Source organism: Struthio camelus, chromosome 4 (assembly GCF_040807025.1).
Source record: "Struthio camelus isolate bStrCam1 chromosome 4, bStrCam1.hap1, whole genome shotgun sequence".
NCBI classification, from domain to species: Eukaryota; Metazoa; Chordata; class Aves; order Struthioniformes; family Struthionidae; genus Struthio; species Struthio camelus.
The window spans coordinates 38,719,224-38,742,520 of NC_090945.1; the positions used below are offsets into that span (position 1 = coordinate 38,719,224).

Below are 23,297 nucleotides of genomic sequence, written 5' to 3' on the forward strand. Positions count from 1 at the left end.
TTGGGGGTTGCCGCTACGCTAGCCCAGAATCGCCGCTGGCAGCGTGTGCTGCGCTTACCCCAGGGATTTAAGTGCAGCTAGGTGTGGTGGCAGAGGCTCTGTTGCACAAGCAAGGCTTGGCAGTAGTGTTCGCCAAGCTGTAGGGACAGATGCTGCGTAAAACAAACCCATAAAAATCTGCCCAAACTCCGCTACTAACGGTGTGTGGGAGTAGCTGCCGGAGTTCTTGCTGAATTATTCATTCCTCTTTAAAAGTTACAAACGTTAAGTGTGCCCTCATCCAAAGGCTGATTGCTTGTAAAACTTAAATTTGCATGGTAACTCAGATTAGAAAGCAAAAAGCCTTTCTTCCATTACCATCAGTAACAAAAAATGTGTGTTGTGCAATAGGTCTCCAGGTGTCCAGCACCTATAGAGCAGACTCTGATCTCAGTTACATGGTGCAATTTTTAACAGCTCCTGTGATTTTAAAGACTTTTTGGATTGTTTTGGTCAGTTTGGCCTTTACTGTGCAAGAATAAAAGATTGAAACTGTGAAGCGATCCATGGGAGCTAGGTCTAGTCTCTCTGTCTTGAGCTGAAAATAGATACTCTTTTGTTGAAAGCGCGTCTTCAAAGCAAAATTAATTAGTTTGTGCAGGGCATGCTAAATAATGCCAGAAAGAATTAAATAGGGCTAAAACAGAAATCGATTGTTTATTAAGAGAACTGCGTACAAAGATCTATGAGAGCAGCTATTCCACAGGGCACAGGCCTGCTTCCTAATGCCCCTCCTCAGCCTGCGCTTTGGAAAACTCTGCTCTCCTCTCGCAGCCCCAAGCAGCTTGCTGCAGAAGGTGCAGTGAAATGTCTTTGTGTTCCTGCATTGTGCCCCTCAGTAGCTCAGCACAGGAGGAAGGCAACGCTGGGCAGAGAAGGGCCTGAAAGATGCAGGCTTCCATCTCCAAACCAGACTGTTTGGGAAACACTGGAACAAGTATTCCAGAACCAGCCCCAGGATCCTGCTTTTCCACAGTCCTGGCGTACGTTGTTACAAGGTCTCCTCTCATCATCTGAGCTGCTGCCGCTGCCTGTACTTGGGTTCACATCTTACCCTGACATAGTGAATTTTCCAGATCAGAAAGCTCAAAGTTATTTGTTTTCCTCTTGAGCATAAGTTAAGAAATAAATTGTTCTACTAACCTCAGCTTTCTTCTTGAGATAAATTTGTCCCACTGCAGAGGGGACTCTCTACAGGCCCGTGTGCATCTTAAGACCTCTGTCAAGGGTTTAAAAGCTGCAAAGTACTATGTGCAAGGTCACTGCATGGAGCTGAATTTCATCTGCAAATTGTGCTAATAAATTACTGTTTCTAAAATTTACTGGGAAACGTGACTACGGTATTCCTGGATAATGTCTTCTATTTTTCCTTTGATAGATGTTTACAAGGTCCCACTGAGGAACACTCTGAGTAACTCTTTATATAGATCTCTCTTATCTTTAAAAATGAAATTCCTTGACTTTCAAGGACGTTTTTCTTTGGGGAAAGAGCATACATTATAGAATGTTTGTGCTAGTTGGTTCCAGATGCTCTAGCTTAGCCTCCTCTTTTCTAACAAATGTTTTCCCTTTTCTCTCAGTAGTAAAGAGAATGCTTCTCACTTTTCATCCATTCTCTTTGGCTAAAAGGCAAAAAGGAAACTTATCATTAGCATATGGCGGAAAAAAATTCCTGCATGCATCCCTCAGGCACTGCTCATTAAAAGACTACAGAGAAATGGCTCAAGCGTGGGTAACGTGACTGGTGTGTAGCTCACTATTCCCTTAACATTTACTTTTCCCTTGCAGTGCAAAAACTGAGAAGTATGGGCCTTGTTGAGAGGACAAAAGCATGTGAAGCTTAGGAAAACAAGCCTTGAAACAAAGGGACGTGTTCTCAGAACCAAGTGCAGAGGAATTAAATGTTACTTGCTAACCAGCGCCAGGAAACATGCATCCCACATCCATCAGCGCAGCAGAAAGAATGGTTGTTAAGAGCATGCGTGTCCCTAATGAAAGCTAAAGGCAAATTAGAGCTAATATGAGAGTCTTATATTGGGGATCACAATCAGAATGCTTTTAATCATTAAGTTCCAGGATATTTTGGAGTGACTAAAATGAAATACAAGCTTTTCAGTTAAAACTATATATTGGAAACCAATTAATGAACGATATGCAGCCAGTGATTGCTTGTAAAAGTACTTTACCAGGAAAAAAACATTGCATCCAAGTCTCAGAATTAACAGCTTACAGAGTCTTTTTGTTTTAAAAGAAGTTAATTCATTATGAATCACTCTGTGGTCCAAGATCATAGCTGCAGTCTTCTCTGAGGACCCCTCAGCCATCTTTATGAACAGTAGGAGTTGGATGCTGTTACTGTGCTCCAGGTGTAGTTTGGACCTGCCACCTAGGGCTGACCTTTTAAAAACATCAATTTGCTTTGAAACCCTACTTGGAACATTTCAAAACAAACATCTGAGAACTGAGGTCCCTAAAAGTAATGAATGTTTTTGAAAATGTGACATTTTATAGCTCCTTGTCCCCTTAAACCAGTGGGGATAATACCTACATGCATTAACTTGCAGTTCTGTGAATCACTATTACCTTTGTCCTGGGCAAAGCTGGGACTTTTTTTTTTTTTTTTATATACTATTGTATAAGAACTATCAAAGCTCTTTGTCATATATATATTTTGCAGAAGTGTTCAGTCCCCAGGTGTTGGCCTATATGTCCCAGTCATTCAAAACAAGTTCCTCCTCACAGTTCCTGATCTAAGGGAGGTTTTACAGCCTGTGAATGAAAACTGTATGAGTGAATGGCAAAATTCCCTGTCCTTGAAAGTGCCCTACCCAAAACACTCACTCATATGTTTTATCTCAACTTTGTGACTTGACTGAGGAGATTTAGCTAGTAGCATTAAGCACCTGTCCTCCGTCCAGGTTCTTATCTTAGTCACTGTATGGTCCCACAGCTCCACCCCTTTCATTGCCTTCTCATAATAATAATTAAAAATCTATATTTAAAAAAATCTATCACATATGAAAAAACATCTTACCTGTAACCCCAGCAAGAAGATGTAGCACTGATAAAAACACTTTGTAACAGAAATTTGTGGATCAAGGATATAATAAATGCGTATTTTTGTATTTAAGTTGTAACTGATTAGTCTTGTCTAACCTGATTCATGTGCTTTGTGTCCAATTTTAGGCACCAAAGGGAGAAACAAAGGGGAGTTTACAAATCTTCAGGGTGTAGCTGCATCTACAAATGGAAAAATATTAATAGCAGACAGTAACAACCAATGTGTGCAGGTATGAGGATACGCTACTTTCAGTATTATTCTTTTTCTCCCCGACTTCTTCCTCCTTTGTACTCCAAGAAAGACAAATACTGTGCATTGCAAGCATACATGGAAAATACAGAGGAAGCCAAACCTATTCATTATCTATTATTATTTCATCTTCTTGACCTGCAGCTATCTCTTTCAGATCTACAGCAGATCTACTCTATATATCAGAGTTATTTCTCTTCCTTATAATTTTTGGCAATGAATGAGAAAAACAAACATACCATAATCTGGAAAAAAGCCTTTTTGTAAATGTCACTTTACAGTGTAAATTTATCACTTGTATACTTTTCATATTTCCAAACAAATCTAGAACACAGTGCCACAAATATAATTTCCTAAGGAAATACAAAAATAGACACGTAGATGTCATTTTCAAGTGACTTTTAGTCCACTTAATTAACTCTTCTGTCTGATGTGATCAAATTTTTTCTGTGGTAGCATCCCTGACATTCATGATTTCTTGGCTTCTGTAACGTGTGTGCATTTTTTCTCTTTTTGCTTTTTCACCATTAACAATTTGTCATCACTGTTCAGGCTGCCCACGTGGTAGCAACGAACAAGACAGCAGAATGAGGCTTGTTCTTCAGTGTGTTGGAACCGGAGAGCCACATGCAGTAACAAGTTGTTTTCAAACCTTTTCAAAGTGACAGCCAAATATACCTCAGTACCCTCACATATTGTAATTTGCAGCCACTTAAGTGGAACTTCAGTATCTAATTAAATGACTGGGGGACACAAACAGTGGCCTAAATTTTGAGAGTGGCTAAAGCATCTCTCAGGAAATGCCCTAGTATTTATCTAAATCAAATAATTAGATGCTGCAAATCTCATCTAGGTTCTACTCCCATCTCTTCCACAGACTTCACGTGTGACTTTGGCCAAGTCACTCTGTGCCTCAGTTTGCTCTTTTCTAATACGGGAATAATATCGCTTCCTTCCGACTACCTAATTCACTAATGTTTGTAAAGTTCTTTGAGATCATTGAAGAAAAGTGCCACGTAAGTGCAAAGAACAACTTTGTTATGAAGTTAGGGTCTAAGTGGAGGCTTCTTAAATTAGGCACATCACTTTCTAATATGGACAGTGTAAAAGCGCTTCATATTCCCATCTCTCTTTCTGACCGTAGTGTTCATTTGTTGCTTGCTAAAATCTAAGCTCCAAGAAATAGATGATGATGTTATGCAGATTTAGTTTTAACATAAGTGTTTTCTGTTGCAGATATTTTCCAATGATGGCCAGTTCAAAAGTCGTTTTGGCATACGAGGAAGGTCTCCTGGCCAGTTGCAGCGGCCAACGGGAGTGGCTGTGCATCCCAGTGGTGACATCATTATTGCAGATTATGATAACAAATGGGTTAGCATATTTTCATCAGATGGAAAATTTAAGGTATGATTTACCATGTGGATTCCTCTGAGCCTTCTCCACCTTACAGTGGAATGCATATTCATGTTTTTGGGGGGTTCTTTGTCAAGAAAGTACATAGATGAGTTGTAACTTAGTCCAGATTCCATTGTTGTGATGTGGAAACCCATGGCATAGCCATATTGTATGATAAATATGAAGAGGTCACAGCTGTGATGCCAACAAGACATCAAATAGCGACAATATGTTCAGTTCTGCAGTTCTGCGTACCAAGTACTTAGATGCCTTTGTGCATCTTACGGTTGGGGATAGCTGATATAATTGAGTCTAGCTGAACTAGTTCAACAACCTTCATGTTATTAGCATTCTGGTTATATATAAATATGTGTATATATTATAGACTATATATATTGTATATATACAATATATACAATATATAATATATGCAATATATAATATATACAATATATTATATATATAATATAATATATACAATATATATAATATATATTGTAGACTAAAAGCTACACAGACAGACTAAAAGCTTGTGCGGACATAAGGCTCTTTGGTGACACATGGAGGAGAAACAAAAGGTAGCAGACTGATGATGACTTCCTCGATTTACTCCATACAAGTCAGCAAATCAAGTGTATAATTTACATATGATCCTGTTGGTAATAAGTGCAAGGAAGGGCAACTTAGGAGGTTCCTTCAGTGCTACAGCATGGATAGGAGGGGTGCTTTATGCTGAGTAACAGGCATCGGAAAAACTGAAAGTCATGAAATAATGCCTCACTTTTCAGAAATCAGAAGCTCTGGGAAGAGTGTACCTCTTATTTTCATAGTAAGTATGATGGCCTCAATGGGAGAAAAACAAAAAGGCAGCTACTGCACTACAGATCAGATCCGTGCTGGTCACTGATGCTTGCCAACCTACAGTATTTATTTTCCTTGGGGTCAGGTGCAGCGCTAGAGAGGATTAAAGGCTGCCTCCATTTGGTGCTGTTCCCGGAATGTATGTCGCTGAGTCTGGCCATTAATGATGAGCTGGCTTGATTTGGACATGGAGGATGGAGGGCTAGTCTTCCTTCCTCCTCCAGACTGAGTGTAAATCCAGCATTTTGGATGGTGTCAGCTCTGGAGAAAAAAGCCTTGGCTCTGGAGGAGCCAGGACCCTGTGTGTTATACATTGCCATCAGGAAGACAAGCCCTGAAAAAATTTATATATTAAGGTAGTTCCTCTGACATGGGGCCTAACTTTATTTTAGTCAGTGTTTTTGTTGGACTGCCACAGCTATGTAAAGTTGGCAATGTTTGTGTGGTTAATTCAAGTCAATATATCAGACTTTATAGCTCTTATAACTAGACTGATTAAGTGGGAGATGAAACATTACTTATACTGTAAAATATTATTTTTAGATTTAAATGCAACAGAGTATATTTAAAAGAGAAAAATATAAGAAGGTTTGTAGAAACATTTATATATGGAGAACAGGCATAATCGTATAGTTGAAGCACAGGGCAGGGATATAGCAGATCTGTGTCTATGGAAATTTGGGCAAAGCCATGTGATTTCTTGTGTGTTGGCAATAGTAATTCTCACAGGGGCTTTGTCAGGTTAAATTGGGCAATGTGTACTAAGATGCACAGGAAGATAGATAAAGGGTTGATGGTGTTTCCCTTCAAAGGATCACGGCTTCATCACATTGTTCATCATCTCTGATGCAGGTGGTCTGCTAGCTGTTAACTCAGCACTATCAGGGGTCTGTTTTGAACTTAATCTAGCTATTTTTTCGTTGTTGTCATCCTCTTTCTGCATTTACGTATCCTTCCTCTCCCTTTGCAGTATTTTAATAGTCATGTGAGCCAGAAGCAAATTTCCCCTGGAGCCAGGCCTAAGAATCTCCCTGATTACAGAACTTGGCTGACGCACCCTAGCAGGCTCCCCTGCCAAGCAGAAAAGTGTCACCTTCCTCAGTCTCTGCTAGGAACAGAGACAGAACTTAGTTTTCTCAAGGCTGTAGAATTTGCATAACGTAGAGCTTGACAAACCTTAATCTAGGGTTACACTAAAACATGAGCCTCTTAAAATGAAAGGCTGTGTTATGCTGTGAACGCCAAAAAGTCAGACAAGGTCTTAGGAACTGGGGCTTCTGATTCTGGCCGAGCTACAGGTCTCGTGGTTGACTATTCATGCGTCACTTCACTTCTCAGTAGTTCATTTTCCCCATCTATAGAAGGCAGGTAACAGTGCTGGCTTCCTCTGGAAACTACTTTGAAACTGCTTAACAAAATTGTTATAGAAGAGGTTTTGCTAGGCTAGAGAGAGAATGCACGCTGAAGCAGCGATAGCAGCTTCTGTGGTACTGGTGGTGTTCAGACTTACTGAAGGAACTGCAAGGTAGGGCTGGCAGAATGATTCTTCGTTCTCAGATGAGGCACTTATTTTCTTTCTACTCTTGAAGGATCACATCTAAAATAGACTGTTATCAGCCAGCCAGAGCTATAAGTCAAGTTAAGACATCAAGTTAAGACAGTGGGAAAAGATGGAAGGAAATGTTTTATCTGGCAGACTTTTACTTCTTCTTGGCTAGTTAGAAGAATTAAGACAGGAGCTGCTTGGAGCTGGTTGCGTGTTTTGATAGAGATAATTCTGGGGAATGTGATGACTGGTCACAGCTGAATTGAGACAGTCACATGAATGATAAATCCATTTGTAGTGTGATGTCGCAATGTGTTACAAAGCTATATCTCCATGTTAGGGAAGTTGTCAAAAAGGAAAAAAAGGTATGTTTAAACTCTGTAAATGAATTCCTGACAATTGTGAACCTCTCTGACGGTAACAAGATCAGTGAATCTAAATTTAAAGCCCTAACAAACGTACTGCTACAGGAGAAAAGCCTTTAAATTTTTTACATGTGCCAACTCATTTTTTCACCTCTGGGAATATCCCACAGTACAATATTTTACACCCTAGTAGGGTGTCTTTATGAACACGTATTTGAAAATGACTTTAAATTCATAGCAGACTGAAAAATGAGGCACACAACGTCCTTGACTGAATTCATTTAAACACATTATTTGTATTAAGGATTTAGATGATTCATCATACTGTATTCCTTTCTAATGGCAGAAGAGTTTGAGAATGCTTCCATTCATGTACTTAACAGGAGTGACTGGATTTCATGATGTTCTGTTCTAAGTAAACAAACCTATAATTCTAAGAAACCTTCTGAAATAAAAATGCACAAAGCCTATGTTCAGCCAGACCCAGTGATGTGTCATCAGCATATTTTGATCTAAACTGGAAACAGAGGTTTTTAGTAGCAAGCATTGCAAACTCTAGCTGGGCACATTTTATTGCTGCCTGCAAATTGTGTTTTAAATCCTGGCCCAGGAATAGTGATTTTCATTACTCTTCTCAGCATGGAGTGCCCATTAGTGTAGTTCGTGATTTATTCATGAATTTTTTCATATGTATTTATATGGGCAGGAAGACACTGTACTCATGAGTATGAGTCATTTTTCCATAGGAGACCTGGAAAGATGCTAAGGAGGTGGTGCAGTGCACAAGCAGATAAACACACGGGCATCCCGGAGGAAAGAAGGGAACATGATTTAATAACCCCAAAGGGAATAAATGTGCTGATTTGCATTTGGTTTATGGTTTTCCTGCTTTGTTGTTAGGCAAACCTGAATGCATTTTGTGGGTCTGCTTATATCTTTCCTCTGGTGAACAGAAAGTCAGTTTTGATAGTTTTCCCTGGGGCATTTTAGTGTGATTTATTTATGTGAATTTTGCCTAAATATTTAGCAATTTATAAGAGCATATGTACCTGAATATAAGTAGACATATGATTGTTGCATGCTGGCTACGCATAGTCTTGAAGCTGCAAGGTTTACTCCCTGGAGTTTTCTTTATTTGAGATTGAAAGAAGCTATGTAGGACTGCTGGTGACTGTATGCTAGATGGCCTTGGGGAACCTAGATGCCTTTCTTTTGAGATGACTCCAATTCTGTACCTGCAATCCCACCCATGAGAACGCCCTGTGAAGTAGGAGCCTGGCGTTAACTAAGGGTGGTTGAGCTGCTTCAAACATTAACATGGTTGGTTGCTTTGAAATCATCTGAGAATTGAGAGGAATGAGTTAGTTAATGGATATTCTCCATGCCCTGTAATCTCTCCTGCCTTGAGATAGTTAGTTGTGAACTCATATGTGTATCTTAGTATATATTTCATTTAAATTCAGATGGAAATAGGAAACAATGTTCTCCAGCAAAGGGAGTTACCCCTTTACATCCTACATCCTACAAACCGCAGTTTGTAGGATGGTGTCTAACAAATTACTATAGGATCGGGAAGCTCTGGGATCCATTACTTCAACATGGCCTGCTTGCTGGACTGCCTGTCCACAGATGTAAACAGGCTGTCAGGAAACCAGATGTTTGAATTCAACCTGGATTCAGTCGTAACTGCTTCAAAATCTGTCCATCCTTTAAAAAAAAAAAAAAAATAAAAAAGACAAAAAAAGACAAGTTGCTACATTCTAAAACCCAAACAATTTGTTGGTGTTCTTGTAACTCTTTTTTAGCTGAAAGGTCAAAACTCAACTGATTTTATGCAGATAAACCAGTTTGGAGTCTCTGGCTGAAAATAAAGCAAACTGGTGCAAAATGTGAAAAAGGATGGGAGGTGATCCTAACATCTCGTTGATTGTATGCCTGGATAGTTCAAGGTTCTGTGAAGGCTTTGCTTGCCCTGGGCTGGGTGGGATGCGGTGGCTGTTGTTCTGAGATCCCCTTACATTCATGCCGCTTTTTGTGAGGCAGTCAAAGCACGTATCTAGGCTAGTGATGGCCACCTGTGTACTTCTGGAAGAAGCGATGCTGACTGGAGCTGCTGTTTGCAGATCCTGTGCTCAGGAAGAGGGATCTAACATTCACCAGGTCTGTTCAAACTACAGCTCTTCAATCAGGAATCATCGGCAGGTTGGGGAAAGCCATCTGTTTGCTACCCCTTTTCAGTACATTTATACCACAATTCATCACAGTAATAATCAAGAGACTTCTAGTAATGTATTGGTTACAGTGGCTGAGATCAATCGTGAGCTCATCTTCCCAGTGAGCTCTCACTGCTTTAACAGGACAATCTGCAATGGCCTGAGCTGTTGATGTACAATTTGGAGTATTTCCCACAGCTCCTTACCCTGGGGAATGAGCTGTAATTGGTGACAGGAATAGAAAGCAGGTGTGAACCAAACTCAAAACACAAGACTGAGCAGAACAGTTTCCTCTCTAGGTGCAGAAAGGAAAAAGAGTAAGAGAGGAAGGCTAAAAATATAACCTAAAATCTGCCATCTCCAGTCAGTCCGTCATAACATACACACACACGGGCTAATTAATCAGCTGTGTAAATATACTGATGTATGTATAGCCTGTATAACTTATTTATAAGTTATACATAGCTGTTTATACGTATAAAATTGGCTATATGAATAGCCTATTCCAGTGTTTGTGCGCTATGCTTCTAACATTTTCTGATCTATTTTGAGAGCTTTCTAACCTTTCCAAATAATTCACTGCGTGTGAGATCCACCTCATCTTCTCGGAAGGCTTTTCCATTGCTACAATATTTTTTTTTTACCTTCCTGTTGCTAATTATAGTTGCAGATGATTTTGGTGGTCACAAAGCCTATTTACAATGATGGAAATGTTTTTATTACATGTAAGACTGAAGCAGACTTTATTTTGTTTAGTGTTTCAAGGATTGCTTTATTTGCAGCTTGGCAGCACGACCCTATCTCCTGTGCAGGTTTCAACTGTTACCTCATATGTCTAACCAACAAGTGAAGCACTCTCAGATGGGTCTGGTAGAAGACACTGAGGTTAACCTGGGCTTTAGTTCTGCCCAAATTCTTTCCAAGAGCGCTCAGGAGTTGCGTGGTGCCTCATTTGCCCAAGAAAGGCTGTAGAATTCGTCATTGCCCACATCCCACCTAGCTCCAAGAGTCAGCTCTGACTTCTTTCATGTAGCAGACAGTGGTAAAGACTTGCTTCCCCATCCATAACCAGGTTGTTGCTTCACTCAGGAATGGGATCCAGAGGTCCTTTGTGTCTGTCTGTCTTCCCTCCTGGTACACTAGTATAGGATATACAGCTGTTTGTGATAGTTGTTGGCACGTACTGTAGTTTATCAAAACTCATAGTTCTGATGATTGAGTTACTCCTGAGTGGTATATTTGGACTCCCGAGTTGCTGAGGTGGTAGATTTTCTGCTCTGGCAGCAGACATAGAGAAAGCATTCTTTGTTTTCAGATGAAGGAAAATACGACAAAGTGTGCAATTAAAAACCAATAAAAGCAATTACTTCCTCTGGCAAACTTCTGATCACAAATTTTCAGTCCGTCCCACAGTGGAGTTCTATGAACTGTACTAACTTATTTCCATTGTGCCAACATATCTTCCTGTTTTGTGTTTTCCCTTTTAGGCCAAAATTGGATCTGGAAAGCTCATGGGTCCTAAGGGCGTTTCTGTGGATCGTAATGGACACATCATAGTAGTGGACAATAAAGCATGCTGTGTGTTCATCTTCCAACCAAATGGGAAAATAGTTACCAGGTTTGGTAGCCGAGGAAACGGTGACAAGCAGTTTGCAGGTACACTTGATGGTAATATGTAAATCCCCTTTTCTTCCCTCTTCTGCTCACATTTGCCTGATGTTTGAGCATGTTGAAGACGCTATATCCTACTTGCTTTTTTCCTGGAGGCGGGAGGGTTCTACTATATGTACAGCTACTATTCACCATTTAACGGGTCAAGAAGACTGAAACATCTGTTCTTCAAATGCAGCTGTAACCAGCCTGTTTTATCTATTCCTCTGTGCCTGGAAGCATTTCAGATCAATGACCAATGACCTTTTGATCTTAAATAGTATTTTATAAATGGTTTGTAATGCCCACACTCATCTGTAAATGGTAACTCAAACACAATGCTTTGTGGTTCAAGTGATCATATATACACATTAGCCAATGCCCAAAATAATATCTTTGCGTTAGAAAATAGGCATAATGCAGTAGTGTTAAGATTGATGTCAGGAAGACAGAGTTATGTATATGATAAATGCCAGTCTGGGGAAATTGTCACTTATGTATTTGACTGCTTGCCCATGGTGTCATTCAATAAGAACAAGTAATTAGGTATTTTAGGTATATAAGGTACTTCGGTAATTAGGTAAAAACTGATTCATATTTTGTGTAAATATCCATCCTTCAAAATTGGAAATGAAGTTGTCAAATTACCTATGCAGACCATTTTGCAGGTGTTTGGTCACTTTGAATAAGTAGTTATAAACTGGTCTAATGTTCTGATAGCACAAAAGAGAATTAGCTTTAATTGTATACTGCTTTCATCTTATTTGAGATCTCCTGCAATGTGTTACGACACAAGTACAATTGTGCATAAAATTTATTGAGAGCTTTGGCTCTAACACAGCTAAGTGTCACCACAATTTTCTGCAAATGTCCAGTTTCCTTCATCTTAAAATTCATAAAAATAACTCATGAAAACATGCGTGCAAATACCCTGTAATAGTATATCTGAGAAATGTATCATCTGTTCTTGGTGACAGACTGCATAAAGCAGGTGAATTGTCATTATTTGAATGTTTTGAGTGCAAAGTCTTTCACCCTTTTTGTACTCTGTGCTAATGTGTTGTGAAAATTGAAACCACCTTCTGATCAGTAAGTCAAAATAGTGCCATGTATTTTGGCTCAGGTACTTGCCTGTTTTCAAGTTACAGTTTGTTTTTACTCAGATTGTGCACATAGTTCAATATAAAAAATGAAAAATGCACGTTTTTTCCTGACAATGTTCATAAATGTTTTTTGTCAATTTAGTTGACAAACTAGTTTCTTCTTACCGAATTTGTTTCTGCGAAACTTATTTCTCAGTTTCTTAGAGCCTGACTTAGTTTCTTCTAAGGAACTTTTACATTTGTCCTAAAATTTGTTTGCTTAAATGCTTGTGAGAAGGAAGCACACAAAGCATAGATGATTTCATTTAAAACTTTACATGAATATTTTTGAAAACCATTTTCAATGTGTGTACAACTTTATCCCTAAGTACTACATGCTTTGTCTTGTTAATGAGCATATAAATATCTACATAGTCATCTGTGTATGAGAGAGGAAGGAATGAACAATGCCGATTGATAACACTAACTGATGAACAGTTGAAAAAGAAATGATTCATGTTTACAGAAAAGCATGTTGACCTTTTTTAAACATGGAATGAAATTACTCTTAATTTGAAGCTGACATGCCCAATTTGACTATTATTGCTCAGAAGTCAAACATAATCTCCTGGCAGGCTGAATAATTTCTATATTTAAGCAAACCTTTTGGCTTAATGGTATTATTTTTATTATTTTATTCTTCTTCTGCATTTGCAGGTCCTCATTTTGCAGCTGTAAACAGCAACAATGAAATTATTGTTACAGACTTTCATAACCATTCTGTTAAGGTACTGTCAATTAATGCCAATTTGGAAAGCTCTTTATTTCATCATGTTACTTCCCTGGGGAAAACAAAGATTGTTAAAAAAACAAAGAGATAATGCTATATAGATATGAGGCCTGATAGGAAAGAAGGTTTTCCCTATGAGGACTGTGCATTCGGAGACCTTTGCATGCAGTGCATTGCTTGATGGAGACATAATTAGTTGTCTTTGATTGGTGCCACTGTGATGTTCTCTAATTCAATTGCTTAAACATAAAGTCGTAGCTGAGACAAATAATGCCAACTTACTTATTGTTTATTAGCCCTCTGCTAAACCTGTTATTTACTGTATGCTCTTTCCTACTTTAAGATAAAGTCTGATACCTGCTTTAGAATTTCTCAGGAAGAGCTTCCCACACTTCTAGTTGAATAAAAGTATAACAAAGTGAAGACTCACAACAATCTTTAGTTACATATTGGTAGGTTTTAAGATTACTGGACCCATTTATGACCTGATAGTCTTAATGCCTGTGTAACACAGACCATCAGTTTTCATGCAGTAAACCCTGCACTAAGCAGAATTGGCCACTAGTCCTTACATTTGCAAGGAGTCCTGACTCGTAGGAAATTAAACAGTCATGGTAAGATAGGTCGGTATATTTGTTTGTCCCAGTCAGAACAGGTATAACTGTTCACATGTCATGTGCTGATACATGTACGTTACGGAGCTACAGGCCATTGCATAAGAAGTTATCCATCTGTGCGTGTTTATTTTCAGGACCTAAAACTCCCTTTCAGTCACGTTCCATGCTCTCTTCCCTCGCTCAGTGCAGCAGCACCAGCACCACGTGGGCAGCAGAATGCTGTTGCATGTGCGTTTTCATGGCTTGTGAGCTGGTTGCACACCCTGGTGAAATCCCTAGGATTTAACTTAAGGACTGCCTGTTCTGGTTGAAGAGAAAGATGTACCCAACCAACTCATCAGTATTCGTAACTGAAATGATAACTCTTATATCTGACATATGAAATCACTATCTGCATATTGCTGATCATATACACCTTAACGTGGTATTGCATCTTTAATGGTGTTGAATCATTTAGCTTTTCAATAGTGACCTTGCTTTTATATGCTTTTGGAATTAGAGAGGAAGTAGCAATTCATGTGGTTTGGATTACAACAAAGAAACCAGGACTGCTACAGGAGCCCTAAAGCAGATTGTTTACGTAGTTTAGCAGCAGGAGGCCTATGACTCCATAAATTACCCCTTCACCAGCAGAGCTTACTGCGGTAACAAGAACGACTGGGGAGATTTTTCAACAAGGGCAACCTAAAATGAACAAAAGCAAGCAAAGAGATGGAAGAAGTGTGGCATCTTAGTGGTTTTAAAATTACTGCATTCCTAATGAGAACAGAGCATTCCCGTCTATCTCTGGTGTGCCTCAATGGGATAAAAATGTTATTTGTTCCAATTTGGTTCTAACTGGAAAAGATGTTTATTTTTGTAGTGTTCTCTAATACAGGTACAGATAATTGTTGATGCTTTGGAGAGTTATTTATACATTGGGTGATGCCTATTACTTTTTGCTGGAAAAAGCAGAGAATAAGTTGTGGGCGCTCACATCACTCTGATGGCTTCCAGAACCTCTTCCTGCTACCAGTGTCTTGAATAAAAACATCATCACTCAGCAAAATTATCCCTCCCCACCCCCGCCTTTGACCTGCAAGCGTGTTCATCCTTCAGGCATCCTCTCTAGAAAATCCTACCCAATGTAAGCCTCTCCCTTGTTCTCTCAGTGACCATCCGCATTGTAACCCATGAAGAGTGATACGTCTTCGTCTGTTTTTTTTCGGTTGACTTCTTTCTATTTTTTTTCGTCATCTGAGGAGCCAATGTGGTACTCAATTAATTTCCACCCCTACATAACTTTGTCCACTGTGGGTGTTCCGGAATGGGATGATTTCCCCACATCTTCCACCTTCTGAGCACTTCAGTGTGTGTTTGGCACTTCTCAGATTCTTGCATTTTCTTGGGCAGGCCATAGCTGGTCCCAAAGAATGCTGCTGGACCTTGTGGCCCAGCTGAGCCTGGGTCCAAGGTGGACCAAAACAAACAGAGATGGTTATGATATGTTGTAAATGATCTGTCCTCTGTCTCACTTGGCCCCATTGGTGCATCAAGATCACTGACAGAATATTCATTCATTGATTCCATTTTCTGCTGCCTAAACCTGTTATCCACCATCACAGCAAATGCAGTTGCGGAACCACCTACACAGGGCAGCATGTGGTGATTCTTAAGGCTTATTAGACTATGAAAGTCAGAGAAAAGAGTGTATCTGCTCAGTTGTGTTTCCTTGGGACTGGCTACCAGTACTGGTGAGATACCATATCTGCACGCCACTCATTAATTCAGGATGCACAAATTGCAGAGAGGTTCTGTAGGGTGTAATGGGGCTGGAAGGAGAGATAAAAACCTTTTCTCCTGTCTGAGACCATGTAGTGTTCTATAGAGAAGACACACGAGTGGAGAGTGGGCTCTGTCCTTATCCCATTTTCAGACTCCCAAAGATTTTGGCTTGTTTTTAGAAATGCTTCTTATTTTACTTAACTTGTTTTCACAGTGTAGACTAGTACTGCTATTGTCAGTGAAGTCTTTGTTCTTTTATTGTTGTGTGATGTCATCTCTTCTTCACAACTCAAACTTTCATAAAGTTTTCAAGTGTTTCAGCATAGTGAAATGTAAAATTACCAGCTATTTGAAACTGTGGCTATAAGTGACTGTTGCCCCAAGCTTACTTGCTTTTGTTTGCAATGTAAATATATCACTCTGCCAAGCATTTTGAAAACAAGAGAACGAAATGAGAATTATAAAAAACCCACACTGAGAAGGAGGTGTGCGTGTGGCAGGGGCAGTGTTCTTGAGTACTCCTCAGTTCCCACTTTTGTTAATTGGTGAACTGGTAGCTGATGATTACTAATATTTGACATGATGCTATATTCAAGTTTTTGTTTTAATCCATACAGGTGTTTAACCAGGAGGGAGAATTCATACTAAAGTTTGGATCAAATGGAGAAGGAAATGGACAATTCAATGCACCAACTGGAGTAGCTGTAGATTCTAATGGAAATATTATTGTAGCAGATTGGGGAAACAGCCGAATACAGGTAGACATTTGTATTTTTCAGAGGTGCTTGATTAGGAAAAATAATGGATTGATAGCCCTAGCCAGTCTTCCTAAGAAGCAGGATAGCAGGATGAGAAAAAATGTTTCTCTCACAGCTTTTGTATGCCTCATTGCTGGTCTGTCTGCTTTTAGAAGAGGTGGTGTCAGACACGGTCTTCTCCGTGACTGTTAACAAGCCTGATAGTTACTGTGACTGAGGCTTTTGTCTACAAGCAGTTCCTCAAAAGCTATTAGGACTTAGGAGACTTGTAAGCACTGCTGAGACAATAGTTACTTATAATCACCATAACAGAAATGGGAGACATAGTAGAAAACATGAAAAAGCAAATGATCTGTTCAGACCCTGAGGCAAATACAACAGATTTTTATCATCTTCTTTTAAATATTGAGAAAATATTCTGCTTTCATGTTATGAGAGTTGCACTCTTTTTATCTTTTAAATGCTAAACACAAAGTCCTTTCTCATTTGCCAAAGAATATCTAATAAATAAATAAGCTTATATATTAGTTTCACTGAATATAAAAATGAGGGAGCTGCTGATGAGCTGTTCTCATGAACCACTGTCAACAGGATAAACAAATTCTGGTTTTCTGTACGTGGGAGCCTAGGAGAGTCACACTAGCCACAACAGTAATATTTGTTAGGAAAATGAGATGTTGACCGAGTTCCTGATTGAGTTTGATTTATTGTAGTTGGCTATTTTTAGAGCAAGCAACAACTGATGTGCTTTTTTAATTATTATTTCATTGTAATTTAATTCTTGACAAAGGCCCTGATAGCCTTAAATAGTTATTTTTAATAAGAAAATATATTTACATGTGAATTTGCATATTATGAGAACAGCAGATCAGATTTTACCCTTGCTTATCCTAGTGTATGCCAACAGCTTCAGAAAAAAGAAGTAAAATAGTATAACTGAAAGCAGAATTCTGTCCGCTGCTTTTCTTTTTTATTCATAACATTTCTTTTGTGCTTTCTCACCCTCAAAGGTTTTTGATGGAAGTGGATCATTTTTATCCTACATTAACACCTCTGCTGACCCACTTTATGGTCCCCAAGGTCTGGCCCTAACTTCAGATGGCCATGTGGTAGTTGCAGACTCTGGAAATCACTGCTTCAAGGTCTATCGATACTTACAGTAACAATGAGCTCTGGAGCTGGATAATCATCCACCCTTAAGAAAAGACTGGTCCCTGAGATCCAGTGTGGGATATCTCCTTCTTTAATGAGTTCATTTTTAATAATGAAGGAGTCTCTTATGGACTTCTCATGTTAATTTCCAAACTTACCTTGTTTACATAGGACTTGCACCTCTTACGTTCCTCACTGAACTTTTTGTTGTAAGGGTTAACACACAAAATCCTCTTTAACTGAATTCATAAAGACAATGTGATATTAAATAAAAACTGAAACTTATGGAACTGGAATTAACTAATCAGGCAAAAATGAGAAAAATTTGGGGAAAAAAATCCCCAAAGGTTTTTGAAGACTGCGAAGGGTAGCTCCTGTTTAGAGCTTCCAAATTTGAAAAAGTATCACTTATGCATTATTTAACCCAGAGGGGATCCTGGGAATCTTCTAGATCTCATTATCATGGTAGGTATTACACTTTTAACATTCTTCTGTCTTAATAAGTATAACAAGTAGGTCCTTTTAGTAAAGGTATAATGTTAAGTCATACAAAATCCGTCTTGCTCTAACCACCAGACCTAACACAGCTCAACGTTTAGCACTATGAGAATCAATGCAAATTCCCTACTTATGTGGGATTAATGAAGGATTGTTTCATGTGCTTATTTTTCACTCTCCCTCTTGCTTAATGTGCTGTAAGGACTTTGCAGAGACCTGACATTTCTAAAGCTCTGGAAAACCTTCATTGTAATGATACATTAGTGAGAGCTGAATTTCTGTAGAACGACAGACCTTTTGACACCAAACTAGTTCATTAGGATCAGGATTATTACAATGTCAACTTGATTAACCTCATGTGTGCCACTCTTCTGTGTATGTTCATTGCCATGTTTCCTTAAGGCAACTCATTTGTATTAGCAAATAAAATACAGCATCTCACAGGACAGAAAGCCAGAGAGGTACCCCTATGGAGGACCTACGTTATACAACCAAAGGAACTATGGTTAACAGAGGTTGTATAAGAAAGCCAAGGGTTACCAAAGCTATTTGTTTTTGACATGAGGAAAAATACATTAGAAATAAGAATGAATTTGAGCCAGTTCCTGAAGTCCTTCACAAAGGGAGTTTTGTTAGAGAACAAAATAAGGACTGCGGCATTTGTTCCCGTTTGTTTGTATGTATGTATGTATGTATGACTGATTGATGCAAAAATAAAGTAAATTCGGGTTATTTCAGTAAACTGGAACGTATATATGCCATGTGACAATGGCAGTACTCTGAAAAACGTCCCTCCTTCTGCTTGCCAGATATCTCTACTATGTTCTTTGTTGAAGTACTGATTTAATTGGAAATCCTTACAATCATATTACTTGGTTCTGTTTTTAATGTTTTTTTTTTAAGTATGTACTTGTCCTTTTTAAAGTAGTATTGTTTTTATTGTTAATTCTAAACTTAATGGTCAAAAGATGTATTGTACCATACCCTAATATAGAGGGGTGCTTACTCTTAGACCTCATCTGAGGAGCTGGTTGGCTTGCTGCCAATGCCCAAAATAGTCTGGGAAGAAGAATCTTTCTTTTCTAATTTTTAGGGATTTGAAACAAAAGGGCATTGGGTCAGGAGCAGGGGAGTATTTTAAGCATGTCTGCAAAACTGAAAGAAATTGTTGTGAAATTATTTGTTATAAATATTTATCTTTTTTCTAAAAGGTTAAGGTTATTGCAATTAATTTGAGGAAAAACTAATGATTTTCTGTAAAGATGTGTTTGACTTGTGAAAATGCAGACCCTGAAATTCATAAATGTGTAGTTTGTCTGTTTTTTTAATTACTATTTCTTAGAAATGTTTCCTTCTCTTTCCCGTTTTTATTTTTTGCATATAGAGCCAATTTTACAAATTTATGTTCAAAGACAAGTCTCCTTACTTTGTTGGAATAATTGTTTTGTGTAAAAGGCTTAAGGTTTGGACCGTACAATATGGTCAAGAAACTGATAGTAACATTTTTGAAATGTAAAAATTCAAGTCTGTTATTACCAAGAGAACAAGATATCTTCTGCTTGAAGTGAGTTTGTCCTAAAATTCCAAAGAAGATATAGTCACCCCAGTTACTACATAAGAAACTGTCCTCTCAAAATTGTGTGAAGTGGTAAATCAAATTTTATGATGATCAAGTAATTTTATTCCAAGTGTTCTTGTAAGCAACTCTCTGACACGCATGTAATTTCTGACATTGGAATGCACTTAAATGATATATTTATCAATGAAAAAGATGTAGCATTTTAAGTGTATTTAATTAACAAAGAAAAAAGGTTTGCACTGATTCTCTGAGGTAGAAACTTGAAAGAAAATGAGAAGTGTGCTCTTGGTATCAGTTATGGATAATAGTAATCAAATTTGGTTTCAGATTTAGATTTCTGTAATAATTTTACTAAACTTGAATGGTTTCCACTCAAGAAACATGGCCAAATCCTCCTTTGCCAGGAACTCTGAGGACAACAGGAATCAGACCCTAAGCTATATGTCAAAACACATACTTAAGACTATACTATTCCATGCATACACTTTCCTTCAAAAGATTTTGAATTCCTTTAACTCAGTATTGTTTAGCAGCATTTTCTAAAACCTCTGTCAACCCACTGCATCCTGATGAACTATGGAACTCTGTACACAACCCCCTTGCACCCAAGCTAACAGACATTAGCAGGGATGTGGGTTTTTCCACAGAAGATTTTTTTTCCATCTCGTTGAATTTTCAGACTCTATCACCAGAGCAACACACACTGCACCTGAAAAATGGCACTCATTTGGAATTCCTTCACATAGTGAATGCTATCAATTACAATTTTAAATTCAGTGGTATAGGGTATTCCCTTCCAAAGGTTGACCTTATCTGCCTGGCACAGGGAGACTGAGAAACGCATTGCTTTTACAGTGTACTTTTGAAGCCAACTTAGCTAAAATGCTTGGCTTACAAAACTTACAATGAGCAACCAAAGCAGAAATTCTGTTCTAAAAAAGTGACAGATTTTTTGCATCCAGTTAAGTGAACGTCAGAATTGCACTACTTGCTTTACTGAGTTGTTAGCGTTTATTAAAGGCTTTATAGGCAATCTGCTGCCAAATTTCAGGTATAACCAAATGTTCCTTTGACTTCCCGGGAATGTTAATTGACGAGCAGCGCAGCATGAATGTTCAAAGTATGTGCTTCACTTAACTAATCTTCAACTCAAAAGTAATCTCAGAAGGTTATCAGATCTTGTGTAATTTGGAGTATTTTAGGACAAACTACCCAACTGTAGTTTCATTTTTTTTTTGACTAGAGTAAAAGGATCTTTTCAGTTAAATCCAATACAAACAGTAGGGGATTTTACATAGGTTTAAACAGCAGCAAAGTAGCTGAAAAAGGAAAGGAAAATGGCTTAAGGCAAGCATTTGTCTCATGTAGATGGAGAGTTATTTATTAGTAAATACTCTACTGTTCTGTAAAAGCTAGAGGGCTTTCAATTTTATGTCAATATTTTTTATAACTAAGGATCTAGTGTTGCCATACTGAGAACTATAAGTGCCCAATGTGTTGTGTTTGTTATAAAGAAATGACCTGCAGTTGTGGGTGACAGCTAGTTATGAAATCATGATGTACATTGAAAATTTTCTTAAGAATTGTGAGCAGTGATTGTTTCGGTCTGTTTGTGGAGAGTGTGTGAAAGGTATTGTGGAGTAGGATGATGCCTAATTGGTTGTGTTATTTCTGATGAATGTACAGCACTTCAATTGATGTTTGTGAGCAACACGGCCTTAACCCGGACACTCTTGCTTTGGCTTTATGACATGGGAATGTTCCATAAGCTGCATAGTGTATGGCAGTATCCCTGTGTTAGAAATCTGTACCCGTTGATAAACTGTAGCTTTCCGGTTCTGGGAGTCTGTCTTTTTTCTTTTTTCTTTTTTCTTTTTTTTTCTTCTTTTTTTCCCCTTTCTAAAAGTTTTTGTACATTCCATCTTTGTAATTGATTTCATATATTTTGTACACATGTAAGTCTTGCACTGTCTGAAAACTGATAATGAAATATTCTGTCACTTGTTTTCTTTTTTTTTTTTTTTTTTAAAACCCCTGTGAGGCTAAATACAAACTTTGCCTCCTTAAGGTCAAGGATGAAAGATGTGCATCGAAGTGTTTGTGTGTGTGTAGTTTTAGCTTCATGCGTGCCACAGTATTTTCAATGCTTTAGCTGATGATAAAAACAAAATTTACTCTGTCTTGGAAATGTAGGAAAACCAGAGTCAAATGTGTACCTTTACCACGCACAAAAATTTCAAATAATAAAGCTTGTTTCCTCTGTTATTTTCATGGTTGAGGATTTATTTTTCATATGCCTCATAATTACTGTCGCTAAAAATATCCCCATAAGGCAGAGAGATGGATAATTTTTTCCAAAAGGAGACCTTGATAACATAGGTCACAAGACAGGAAAACTATAGTTGTTTCATGGTTGTTTAACTTTTATGTAGACACAGAGGAGGGACTTGGGTCCTTGTTGGCAAGAGGGTGGGGATTTGGAGCTTCCTGTTCTTCTCCCCTCCTTCTTAAGTTCAGTCATCACAGTTAATATTTTTATTGGTGGTGGTAAGATTATAACCTTTCAGGAGTCTGCTGCAGGAAACCAAATGTAAATTCTCATAGAAGGAACAAGCCCTAGGAGCTCATCTTGCCTCTTCCTATGAGAACAATTGTTTGACTCATGCTAACTTTCCTTTTAGATAGTACTTGTGTCTTCTTGGTTGCTGGTGAATTCTCCAAAGCTGAATCCTTTGAGAAATCAGCGTGATTGGGAACTCACTTAGGAAGTAAGAGAGATTCTTCTAATGTGTTGTTTGGCTTGGAAGCCGTCTGGCTGGCGAGCGCTAGAGAGGTCATACTCGGTAATGTGTGCTTGGTGGTGGCAGGACACTCACAAATGGAGGCAGCTGAATTACAGAGCAGTTGCCCTTTTCATGGATCTTGCCAAAACCTTCTAAAAGAATCCAGTGTCTGTTCTTTCTTGCAAGTGATAAGGAACGTCAGCAGCCATGCTTTGAGGCCTTTTTTTCCCCCTGAAGACCATCTTTCTACAACATAATGGACCAATTTTGTTTTTCTTTATCAAGCTTCACAAAAGTTTTTTTTTGGCACTGAATTTACTGGAGTATGTTGTGTATCTGCTCTGAAGTTCAGCATTATACAAGAGGTTTTATTTGGCTTCTATGCCTTGTATTATTACAGCAAAGGCTCCCTGTCACTATGAGCAAAATCAGACAAGCAGGCAGGCAAGATGTGGAGACTGAGAAACGCTGCTGTCTACCAGGAAAATTCTGCAGTAAATGGCCAACTCCTCTTTGGCCTTTCCAAGGTACTTAACTTGAAGTCTGCACAAATATGACAGCATGATCTTTTAGATATTCCGTAAGCATGGAGAGTAAAGCCAAAATAGTTAAGGGTGCATATATTTTGAGTGCCCATATGGAGATACCCAGGAGCTACCGCTTTAGAGCACTTACCACTTACGTATCATTTCACATTCAAGAGCATTTCATTGTTCCTTAGGCTATTGTTCTCTTTCACATCCAGCTGTGCTTCCATGGAGTTAACTCCCCCATAGTTTTGCTGACAGTTGATGTGAGTAATCTCTAATTTGCACCAGACAAAACTATCTCCGTGAACTGGAAGACTCATTGTAGTTTTTGAGGACAGATGTTCTCTCCAGGCCCCAGCTGTGCT

At 38.5% G+C, this 23,297-nt stretch overlaps 1 protein-coding gene across 15 annotated transcripts in view; it reads left to right on the plus strand.

Annotated features, from left to right (window-relative positions):
- The window catches only part of TRIM2 (tripartite motif containing 2), a 92,770-nt gene extending 70,886 nt beyond the window's left edge, over positions 1-21,884 (plus strand). For all 15 annotated transcript variants that reach the window (XM_068942333.1, XM_068942331.1, XM_068942324.1 and 12 more), the window contains 6 exons: positions 3,226-3,329; positions 4,586-4,753; positions 11,217-11,385; positions 13,179-13,249; positions 16,250-16,390; positions 17,401-21,884. In XM_068942333.1, the coding sequence (XP_068798434.1) occupies positions 3,226-3,329; positions 4,586-4,753; positions 11,217-11,385; positions 13,179-13,249; positions 16,250-16,390; positions 17,401-17,553 (806 nt within the window). In that variant the 3' untranslated portion in view covers positions 17,554-21,884. The remainder of the gene's footprint in view (positions 1-3,225; positions 3,330-4,585; positions 4,754-11,216; positions 11,386-13,178; positions 13,250-16,249; positions 16,391-17,400) is intronic.
- The last annotated feature ends 1,413 nt before the right edge of the window (positions 21,885-23,297 follow it).